General features: G+C 33.1%; 1 protein-coding gene across 1 annotated transcript; it reads left to right on the forward strand.

The window, feature by feature from the left end:
• The first annotated feature begins 7,325 nt into the window (after positions 1-7,325).
• On the forward strand, positions 7,326-9,717 carry LOC120171987 (altered inheritance of mitochondria protein 32-like). Its single transcript, XM_039179575.1, has 5 exons — positions 7,326-7,619; positions 7,699-7,772; positions 8,293-8,598; positions 8,686-8,769; positions 9,128-9,717. The coding sequence occupies exons 1-5, from the start codon at positions 7,386-7,388 to the stop codon at positions 9,474-9,476; spliced, it is 1,047 nt and encodes a 348-aa protein (XP_039035506.1). The 5' UTR covers positions 7,326-7,385; the 3' UTR covers positions 9,477-9,717.
• The last annotated feature ends 2,892 nt before the right edge of the window (positions 9,718-12,609 follow it).

The raw sequence follows: 12,609 nt of genomic DNA on the forward strand, positions 1-12,609 counted from the left end.
AATTATTTTATTTATGTATTTTAATAGTATCCAAAATGGCCAATGTGTTTGGGTCATGTTCCAAACCTTAAGGGGTGATACAAAACTTAGGTTTGTCGATATTTCCAGAATTTATTCCAATGGCATCACTTATTTCTAGGTCATGAGGGTATTTAGGTCATTTCAATACTTAGGTGTATTTCTTTCCTTTCATTTGATATAGTATTTTCATATAATTCAATTATTTCGAATAATTTAGATGTAAAGGGTACTTTTGATAATTTAGTCTCCGAGTGTTTCCTTATAAATAAAAAAAACTATAAATATTTTTTCCATCTCGGAGTTAAAAAATGATTATCATAGTTTATTTAATAGATCAAGTATTTATTTGGTGAAAACGATAGTTCTATCAAATCAAGTATGGTATTTTAGGGTTATTTTAGTTATTACAGATATTGTGGATGTTCATATTATTTCATTCTATTCATATATATAAAGTACTTCTAATAGATTATTCTTCAAATATTTATTTAGAAATCAAACTATTTCAGTCTATTTTGATCTCAAGGGTTAGTAACCAATTATGAGTAATTCTAGACAATTCAAGAGTTCAATCGGTGGATCTATAGTTTGTTGAATCATGTTTTATAATATTTTGATATAAAAAATTAAGGCAAAATGTTTTTGGGCTTGATTGAATTTATTCAAAGTTTTCAAAAATAATTTAAAGTCCATTAAACAAGAATTTAAGCACAAAAACAATTTTCAAATATGTAGTACCAATACTGTTCTTACAGTATTGATACTATATAAACAGTGTTGATACTGTTCATGTGGTACCAATACCAAAGGTAAGAGAAGTATCCATACTCTCTAGGTAGTATCAATACTACCAACTTGCTCAAATTCTAGAATGCAAAATAGGTACCGAACCCTAAGGGGTACTGATACTACTTTACATCGTAGTATCGATACCATAGGCTTAGTATCAATACCGTCAAGCCAAACGGCTAGTAACGACTAGTTTTATTTAAAAATAACAAAGGTAGTATCGATACTCCCTGTAGGGGTACTGATACCCTCTGTTCTGAGCAAATTTATTTTGCACGAAATTTCATCCCCAATGGCTCCAAATCATCCCCAAGGGTTAGAAACAGACACAAACACATTCCAACATATAAATAAAAGTTCAAGACTCTTGAAGAAGGGTTAGAATACCTATCTAAGCATTGATCAATAAGAGAAAAACTCTTTCACTCTTTATTCTCTTTCTCTTATAAATAGTTATGTTTTTGTGCTTAATTTTTGTAAACTCTTTCATTTTTAGAGGTTTTCTTTGTTTACATATTTTTCCTTTTATAAATGGGTTTTGGTTCTATTTGAGCCTTTGAAAAGCTAGGGAGTTTGTAAAGGTTATCTCTTTGTTCTTGAAAAAGAAAGAACAAATTAGTGGATTTGTTGGAAAATCCTAAGTGAGGAGCTTAGATAGTGGATATAGACTTTGGTTGAGAAATTCGAACCATTATAAATCATTGTGTAGCAATCTACTATCATTGTTTTACTCCTTACTCCCTAAAATTCTCAAAAAGCTAATTCATCCCTCTTGGAAATATCTTCGGTTGTCAAATCGAGCTTCTTCTAAATCTCAAAAATTGGTACCAAAGCTTGACTCATTAGAAGGTTTAACAACCTTGAAACTATGCTTATTAGAAGAATAAGATGATTCTCTTCATTCAAGCCAACGATTTAGGAGCTTGGAACTCAATCATGAAAGAATACTCCATTCCAACTGGAGAGATGGATGATTTGAGTGATGGAGAGAAAAAGAAGTTCCAACTCAATGTAAAGGCTATGAACATTTTATTTTGTGCATTAGGTTCGGATGAAAATGGAAGAGTCTCATCTTGTTCAAATGTCAAGGAGATTTGGGACAAGCTCCAAATCACTCATAAAGGAACCAATGAAATTAGGAAACCAAAATTAGTCTTCTCAATCATAGCTGTGAGAATTTCAAGATGAAACCAAATGAAGACATCAAAGCTATGACAGATAGATTTTTCGTGATTGTCAACGGTCTTAAGGGATTTGAAGAAATGATCCCTAATGAGAAGCTTGTGAGGAAGATGATCTACCCTCTTTCAAAGTCTTTGAAATCAAAGAATACGTCGATTATTGAAGCTAAGAACCTCAAGTCACTCACTCTTGATGAGCTCATTGGTTTTCTTCTCACTCATGAGTTGATGGTAATGGAAGAAGAAGATGATGAACAAAAGAAGAACAAGAAGAATAAGGTAGACATTGCCTTCAAATCCACCAATGAGATCAATCAAGACTCAAGTAAAGAGGTGGATAATGAAGAAGAAGAGATGGACAAGCTCTTCAAAAGATTTAAGAGATTCATGACTTCCAAAGAAGTGAAGTATGAATCAAGCAAAAAGAAGAATCCCCCGGTGTGCTTCGAATGTCAAAGAACGGGGCATGTCAAGTATGATTGTCCCCACTAAAGAAGAAATGATCAAGTACGAAGAAGGCATTTGTGGCAGCTTGGAGTGATGGAGATGACTCCAATGATGACAATGAAGTAGCCAACCTATGCCTTATGGCCATCAATGAAGATTCAATGGTAACTTCAAACTCTAGTGAATTAAATCCTTATTCATTTGATGAGTTACAAGTTGCCTACGATGAATTGTATTTGGAATTTAAGACCATGAATTCCAAATATAAGAAATTGATTTCAAAATTCAAAATTGAAAATGATTCACTTTTGAAAGCAAAATTTGATTTTGAAAAACAAAATAAAATTTTAAAATATGATTTTGAGCTATCAAAACTCAAAATCAATGATTTGGAAAAAGAAAATCTAGATTTGAAAGTTAAGCTTGAATGCTTAACAAAAGAAAAATAAATCATTTCTAAAAACAATTCATTTATGATAAAAATGGCAAAATGCTCACATTGCCATTTTCATGGTCACATGGAACATACTTGTCCCATAAAGAAAAGAAAATCTTTTAAAATTATACAAGTATGGGTTCCTAAGGGAACAAGGGACATTGAAACTAACGTCCAAGGATCCAAAGCAATTTGGATACCAAAATCTTGTAGGTGTGTGGGAGCAATGGTGATAAAAGCGAAGATATTTTGAATACTCTAGCCACACTTGAAAAGGAATGGGTAACCTTTAAACTTAGTGCTTTTATTTTGATTAATTGGTTGTTCATTTAGTTTAAGCATGCATGAGTCTTGATTTTAAATAATTTTTTACTTTCATCTCATGTATGTTGAAAAGTGTATTATGATGGACATTTTAAAGTTTTAATGATTTTTCATAATTTTTAGTTCATCATAATGAATTTTGGTCAAAATTGGTTTTAAATGCAAATGATATCTCTCTAAAAATTGATATCAATTTTTCAAATACTTTACTTTTACAAATTTTAATTTTTGACCTTAATTTTAAATGTTTATGCATGCAATTTATTGTAAGTGATATCTCCCTAACAATTGATATCAATTTTTCATATGCATAACATTTTTGGATAGCTTTATGCACATGCACTTAATTTCAACAATTGGTATTGCATAAAGTATATTAGACTTGGATATATTGAATTCCATATGCTACTAACATGTTTGTTCATCTTTGTTGAAATTCAATTTTTTTTAAGTGTCAAGCTTTTACAAGTCAAATTTTTGTTTGGAATACTTTTATTAAGGTGGAGATTTTTATTTTTTAAATGTTTTTAATTATAAAATTTACCACTTACTCTCCACTGTTATTTTTGAACCTTAAAGTTGAATTATTTTTTGATATAACAAAAAGGGGGGAGAAGTTAGGTTTGAAAAATTCAATTTCAAGAATGAAAAATGAGGAATTTTAACATTTTCCAAAATATATCTCTTTTTCATTAAATGTTTTATTAAGGGGAGATTTTCCAAAAACAATTTTTCAAATGTTTGGTTACATCAAAAAGGGAGATATTGTTGAATCATGTTTTATAATATTTTGATATAACAAATTAAGGCAAAATGTTTTTGGACTTGATTGAATTATTCAAAGTTTTCAAAAATAATTCAAAGTCCATTAAAGAAAAATTTGAGCACAAAAACAGTTTTTCACGTAGTAGTACCGATAATTTTCTTACATTATCGATACTATATGAACAGTATCGTTACCAAAGGTAAGAGAAGTATCGATACTCTCTAGGTAGTATCGATACTACCAGCTTGCTCAAATTCCAGAATGCAAAATAGGTACCGATACCCTAAGGGGTACCGATACTACTTTACATAGTAGTATCGATACCGTCAGACCCAACGACTATTAACATCTAGTTTTATTTAAAAATAACAAAGGTAGTACCGATACTCCCTGTAGGAGTACAAATACCCTCTATTATGGGCAAGTTTATTTGTATGAAATTTCATCCCCAACGGCTAGAAACGACCACAAACACATTCCAACATATAAATACAAGTTCAAGACACTTGAAGAAGGGTTAGAAAACCTATCCAAACATTGACAAACAAGAGAAAAGCTCTTTCACTCTTTATTCTCTTTCTCTTGTAAATAGTTATATTTTTGTGCTTAATCTTTGTAAACACTTTTCTTTTAGAGGTTTTCTTTGTTTACATTTTTTTCCTTTTGTAAAGGGGTTTTGGTTCTAGCTGAGCATTTGAAAAGCTAGGGAGTTTTGTAAAGGTTATCTCTTTGTCATTGAAAAAGAAAGAACAAATTAGTGGATTTGTTGAAAAATACTAAGTGAAGAGCTTAGGTAGTGGATGTAGACTTTGGTTGATAAAGTCGAACCACTATAAATCATTGTACAACAATCTTCTATCCTTGTTTTACTCCTTACTCCCTAAAATTCTCAAAAAGCCAATTCACCTCCTCTTGGAAATATCTTCAGTTGTCAAATCGAGCTTCTTCTAAATCCCAACATAGTTCTATCAAGTCAAAGATGAATCCTCAAGTCAATTCCACTATTCGGGTCAATTCAGATCCCTTTTAACTATATTAGGGTACTTTCGTAATTTTTTATCCACGTATTTATCACATTTGCCCTTTAATGAAAATAATCAGAATTTGCGAATCCCGAGGTTAATTAATTTACTTATTAATCACTGAACTTAGATTTATTTCTTATCGATCTTTTGATCTCTTATGCGAGTCATCCGAATTTTATTTAGTTTACTAACGTTTTACCATATTTAGTGCTAGTTTCAGAATAATCATTGATAAACACACGACCAATAATTTCCATTCATGCGTTTACCAATTATCAACGAGTTTTGTAAAACATACAAAAGGTAGTATAATATTATCTTAATTTTTGAGCTGCGACGGTTAACCATTTAGACTTCATTCGATCTTTCACGAACTTGAGTTCGATGTCCCAAAATGTCTCAGATACATAGTAAAAAAATTAAATCAAAACGGAATTTAATCAGGAAAAATATATCAAATTGGAAGATAAAATGATGAAAATAACTTTTTTGGGTTCGAATTTGGCAAAACGAAGGCCAAAACCGGACTTAGGATGTTGAAAAACATTAGGATAGTTGATCTCAGAAAAAGTCAACGCTTATTCAACGATTAACAATTCGGTCAACGGTTAACGCGGCTTGGTTAAACAGTCAGTGCAACTCAGTTTGGCTCAATTAACGGCTTAGGCGATTCAAATCGAACCAGTTTAATCCATTTTCTAAAACCTCATAGTAGATAAGGATGCCTACGTGCAAGGGGCGGCACATGGGGCCGTACGATGACTTTGGTCATCGAAACAACTCCAAATTTTCTAGATTTTCAGATTGACAGTTCGATAGTCTGAAGCATGTGTTGTTTTACGATGATAAACGGAAGAGGGACAATAACAGACTTAACCAAAACTTTTTCACTCCACCACCATCAACGATGATGATGATGACCCTTATGAGGACACCGATTGACTTGGAAAATCAAGAGGAATTCGATGGTATAGGCGATGTCGTTCACAGATGATCGTATGGTGACGAATCGGTGAAAAACTGAGAAAGAGGGCCTTATTTTCTGATGAACCTTTGAATCTTCTTTCAAGGTAAATAGTGGTGCTTCTTACAGTGCGGGTGGTCGGGTTTTGATCGCGGGTGAACTACGGTCACAATGGTGTGAAAGGTGTAAGGCACGTTCGTCGAGAGAAGACTGATCAGAGCTCAAACGAAGAGGGCAATATTTAAAGGCTTGAGAATTTTTTTGGTGCCGATTCTCTTGAGGAAAACAATTTTGAGTTTTAAGAATATGATTCAAAACTGTTTAAGAGATATTTTTAATAAAATAATCTTAAACACTAGTCTAACTTTGATGGTAGTAGTATGGTTGGCCATACCCTATGCCATGGTTTTAAATCTCCATAGTAGCACTTTTTTATTTTTTCTTAGCTAATAAAAGAGGGCCAAATCCAAGTTTAGACTTTTGAACTTTTAGAATTTCAAAAGTAGTCCTAAAATCATCAAGATCTCACAATTTGATCCCTAAAATATACTAATTAAACATTTAAAATTAAGCTTGAAAATTAGAGTATGACACCTCGACTGTAATACCTATTATAAAACCCCTTTAAACGACACATGTCATAATCTTAGAATTTTGAAAGTTTTATTAAAAAATAAAAATATTATTTTAAAAAAGCCTTTTCAATTTTTCCAACATGCGTGCCACCCCTCCTCCCCTGTTTCCATAGATTTGCCATGGCCAAATGACCGATTAAACGATCGACCAAAGGATAAGCTTCCAAAGTTACTAAATAGTCGATTATAAAGATTGATCAAAAGATTTTAAGTGATTCAATAATTAGGATTTTGAGATTAAAGGTTTAAATGTAGAGATTTGAGAATTTTGGGTTTGAAGATGATAGTAAGGGTTGTGACCGATCAGTGGGTGATCAGCGACGTATGAGTGGTCGGTTGGAGTAAATGAGATTAGAATAAGTGATTTTAAGAATTTGAGGGCTTTTTTGATATTTTAGAAAAAATGGTTTTTTTTCAAACATAAATATTTTTAAGTTTTTTAAATAAAATTTTAAAATTTTAAAATTATTATACATTTCACTTAACGATTTTTTAACGATTGTTAAAATCAAAATACTTAATTTAATAATATTTATAACATTAGACAACTAAATAACTTCAAAAATTGTTTAAACATTAATTCAAGAAAAACGGTATAATTTATACAATTATTTTATATTTAATAATTTAATTTAACTCGAAATATAACAATAAAAGGATCTGCCAATCTGCTTCAATCTCCACTCGCGCGTATGTACACGCTCCATTTCCATTTGCTTTGAAATCTCTCCTCACCGGCATTGTTTACCCTCCCGCTCTCTTAACCTACATATCCACAACGTTTCTTCTTCTTCTCAATGGCAGATTTTAGCTATCTCTCCACTGTTTCCGCCGAAGATGCGGCAACGTACGGCTTCACGCGCGATGAGATGTACTCCACTAACCTTGCTGGTACCGTCAAGCCATACGACCGCCACTTGTTCCTCCGCCACAAGTCTTATACCGATTGGGCTTCCCTTGCCGAAGAGGATGGCCTCCCTAATCTTCTCTCCTCCGGTCTTAAGTCTCGCAAAAACGACATCCCCGTCAAGGTGCGTTCCTGTCGTTTGCCTTTGAGGTTTCAAATTTTCGATTAATCATAGTTTTCTCTATTTTATTCTTTCAATATAGACACTGTTGACGGTTATTGACGGAGCGGAATCTGACGGCGATGTTCTGATTTTTCCTGAGATGATCAAATACAAGTAAGCTTTCCTTTTTCGAACCAATTTCTTTTCTAAATCTTGTTAAATTTCCTTTTACATGATCTGATGCTGTAAAAAATAAAAGAAAAGAAGGATTTGAGCTTTACATTTGGTAAACTTACCGTGTATGAATCTATTTTTTTTTATATGTTCACCGTTCAATAAAAATCTGCTTTATATTCACACACACACACACACACACATATTAAAACATTTTCCATGTAGTTATCTAACTTAAATCAAGAAATTAAAGTTTGTTGAATTATGATTAATACCTGGTTTGATGGACGTGTCAAAAACTCGAAGCTGATTGCGGAGTTAAATGTAATCATCCTTCTGTAGTTGTAGCTATTGTGAGGATGAGCATGTATTTTGTTTATTTACCATTTTCTTATGTTTATTTGTTGGATTAAGATTGCTTTTTTTTTTTATATTCTTTTGTTTGAAGAAGAATGAGAGAATGCTAAGATTATGAGTGATGGGATTTTGTGCTGAGATTCTTTTATTATATTGATGGAAGGGGTTTGACGGACTCTAATGTGGATGCCTTCATTGAGGATGTTCTTGTGAATGGAAAGCCATGGGCTTCTGGAGCGCAGGAAACATTGACTGGTTCGTATATCTTCGTGTGTGCTCATGGTAATCGTGACAAGAGATGTGGTGTTTGTGGACCTGCTCTAATTCGAAAGCTGAACGAGGAGATTGAGATGCAGGGACTGAAGGGTCAGGTATTTGTAAGTGCTTGCTCTCACATTGGAGGGCACAAGTATGCTGGGAACTTGATTATCTTCAGCCTCGATTCTGAGGGAAAGATTACGGGTAACTGGTAATGTCGGCATCACTGTGTCGTTATGCTTCTATGCCATTTAATGGATTTTGATGTTATTGGGTCTTTTTCCTCGAACGGTTGCAGGTACGGCTATGTTACTCCTCATGATGTACCTGAATTGCTGGATCAGCAAATTGCAAAGGGAGAAATAATAGAACGCCTTTGGAGGTTTGTGTTTTTCATCTATACCGTGCTTAAGTTGGTCAAACTTGTAGTACGCCAGCTGGTTGTATTTTCGGTACATTCATCATTTTTGGAATCTTTTCACTGCATAAATAAATGCAGAATATCGGAATTTATTCAGTATTCACTGGAAGAGTTCATAGGTTACTGCTACTGTCATTGATTGTCTTAACTTGTTCACAACAAAGCCTTTACTTGTTCACTTGCTTTAAAAGATTTGGTACTGTGATCCTAAAGGCAGTTTGCTTGTTTACTTTATAGTGTGCTGTGCTGGTTAGAAGCCCCATGTCATCACATAATCCCTATTAATTTCAATTATTCCTTTCTTTTTCAACATCTACAGGGGTAAAATGGGGGCTTCTACCGAAGGAGGCAAACAGAAGCTTCCAAACGGGACCGAAGTGAAGAAAAATGAGAAGCACAAAGAAACTACTGCTCAGAAGACAACAGAAAATGTGGGTGGTTGTTGTCAGGGTGCTAACGGGTTTACCTGTTGCATGACTGCTAGCTCTGAACCAAGTGAAGAAAAGAGAAGTGAAGAACCTAGAGAAGTGCACGGAAAGACTGGGATGTGCAAACTGACAAGTTGGGTGGAATCATGGGAGCAACGAGACGTTCTTAGGGCAGCAGCTGTGGTTGGAGCTGTAGCAACCGTTGCTGTGGCTTATACCTATTATAGAAGGTCAGGCTGAAGGATTCCTTGTAATCCATTGTCTTACAGTTCGCATGTGTGTTGTGTTTCATACATCTGTTCTTGGTCGCCGACGTGGTAGTTGATAAAATCCTCCAGACCACAAACTTGTTTAGGAGGTCGATACAGATAGTTGCATTTTACAATACCGGTATTCAGAATTCCGAACCAAATTAAGGTGTAGGGATGAAATGTTACCCCAACTTATGTATTTCAGCTCAGTTGATATCTGTTCGAATTAAGATGCTGTTACACTATATGTGAGGCTTTTGCTTGCTTCATCACAATATAAAATGCGTTCAACTTGGTTTGAAGCCATAATATCTACTCTTGGTTCCTAATGTTTGCGGATTATTATTCAACAAGCGGGATTAGAACGGTGACAAATCTCGAATTCTTTTAACTTTTACTTCTTAAATTTACTACAAAAATATAGGTCATGTTTTTACCACTTTTTGTAATTTTTTTTTTTTTTTGTATTGAGAATGTACCAAATAATCTTCCGGTATATTATTTTATTATCAATTAAAACAATCTTTTATCTCTTCAATGTTATTGCTATTAAAATATATCTCAGTACTTTATTTTCTTATTTATGTTTGTTTGAATAGATATTTCTTGAAATAATTTTCAATTTTTCTTTGAGCTTTTTGTTTCTGATAAATATAATTTTTAAAAATTACTAAAAATATATTAAAATAATTAATTCAATAATTATGCATATAATTATAAAAACAGAAGGTGGAAGAAAATATTTAATCTTTTTTTTAATAGAAAAACAATTATTTAGTTTGATTTTGTGGCGAGTGTTATACTTATATTATAACACCTCTAATCCAATCACTATATAATGGACTAAGATGTTACATTAGACATTCGAGGCCCGAAGCATTCACCAAATTATTATTTTTTCTTTTGCAAAAGTAAACTCATACCATAGCATAAAATATCAAAAATAATTATAAATTGTTTTACAAATCGAAACTCTGGGAAATTTAAATACAAGTTAAAATAATATAATGTCAATAAAGTTTGCATACCATAATACATAGATAAGAGTCTTATGAATACACATGTCCATTAAAGAAAACACTAATGTACTCCAGTATGACTACGCTAGATATAATGTCCGGATGATGCTTCTCGAACAAGCTCAAGCTACTAACTTGTGATTAGAAAAATTCAAACGTTGAGTTTACAAAGCTCAGTGACATATGTCTACTATACTATACTACTTGCAATTCAGAAGATGCGACCTTATTCCAAGGTAATCCACTTTACATATGCGACCTTGCTTGGATGCTCGATCTTGTCTTGTTTTCCTTCATCGAAAAGTGATCTCGTGCCTACCTCGTGACTTCTGCCTTAAAAACCATGTCCCTTAAGTGCTCTGTGATCCCTTGGTATTGTGTAATGACTTCATTTAAAATACGACCTCTATCTCGGATCATGCCCCTATGATGCTAAAGTTGAGCGTTAGGCCTTGATGATTAAAGATGGAACAATTGTTGGTAAGATCCTATAGTTGCACCATTGATCAGGTCAAAGGCTCTTTTCCTATGTCTTGGACATCATTCAATTTGGTGTTGAATTACGTGTAATCCTCCAAGTCCAATATATATACGTCAGACGAGTTGTCTCTTTGTTTTCTCTAAGCTTCCATCGACCCACATGCACACTTGCTACTACTTGATTAATAACTCTATCAATGAAAATTTTCTAATTAGATAGTCAACTGTGGATCAATACCTTCATGTTATGATGATGATGAAAGTGTAACACCCCATACCGGTCATGAAGAAATACCTGAATACCTAAGCATACATTAGATTTTGATATTGTCAGATAGAACGAAAACCCTAAATCATGTGTATTATATGAAAGCATTCAAAATTTCAATCATATATCACACAACACATGGCAACGAATATTAACGAATAATTAAAAATCTCGAAACAATCAGAACAATGCATAATAATCGTAACCAATCCGTCAAGGGCAAATACGTTATTTTCATAACCAAATAATTACAAAGTAAATTATCAAATTAAGTACACCAATATTCTCATTAAACCTTAGTCAGTGACATACAAATTTCCAAATTAGTCAAACGTCAAACAGGGACCTAATTGAGCATACATCTATAGGACTAAACGTAAACAATTTAAAAATCGCATACAAGCAAAAGTCAGGCAATTAAAACCTTCATTATGTAATTAGGTATATTTAAGAGTGACAACTCAAGTCTCACCAAAATCTGAGTTAAGGTTTAATATTAATTAACAATCCAATTTCTGAACTATTTTGAACTTACACAAACATCCTGGGTTCAAACTAAGACTTGGGGACACTTAGGGCCTTTAATGAATGTAATTTTACCAGTTTTCATTGAGCACACAAAAAAGGGATCGATCCGCTTTCACGGGGATCGATCCTTTACAAAATAGTGAGTTTGAGATCGATCCTTATGGCTAATGGATCAATCCGTTTTGAAAAGGGATCGATCCATTTTCTGGAAAAGTGTAGAATTCTCAAGAACATGCATAAATGAGTTACCAAACTTTCACATAACCAATCCTAGGGACTAGATACACGCTTGAACACTTTCATACCACATTATACATATCAGAATACACCTATATCATGCTTCATAACACAAGTCACAACATCATACAAAGATTTAGCATCAAAAGTCAAATATTGCATATTGGTTCACTTTTAACACAAGTCACATAGTTCAATTATGCATTTTGGGTCATTTCATGCATCCTATGAGTCTAACATATTTAATACACCTAATGTCACTTGTCTAAGCACACTAAACACTTTCTTAATGCACAATTCAACATTTGGCTAATCTTACGATCAATTCAACTAACAACATGCATTCAACATTTCCAAATCAACAAATCAAACCATTTAATAATCTCCAACACAAAACCAATGGTCCACATAACATGCCACACTTATTACATATAAACATATTAACAAATGTCTAGGTCCTAAAATGATTCCCACATTACCATCACATGGATTTAAACCACACATGCTTTATTTAGTAATGCCTTGCTTGACCACTTCGGATGCTTACTCCTCTCCTTTGACTTACCTACCAATTCTCTAAAAAGTGTTAA

The sequence above is a fragment of the Hibiscus syriacus genome, unplaced genomic scaffold (assembly GCF_006381635.1).
Source record: "Hibiscus syriacus cultivar Baekdansim isolate YM2019G1 unplaced genomic scaffold, ASM638163v2 tig00111841_pilon, whole genome shotgun sequence".
In the NCBI taxonomy this organism is placed as follows: Eukaryota; Viridiplantae; Streptophyta; class Magnoliopsida; order Malvales; family Malvaceae; genus Hibiscus; species Hibiscus syriacus.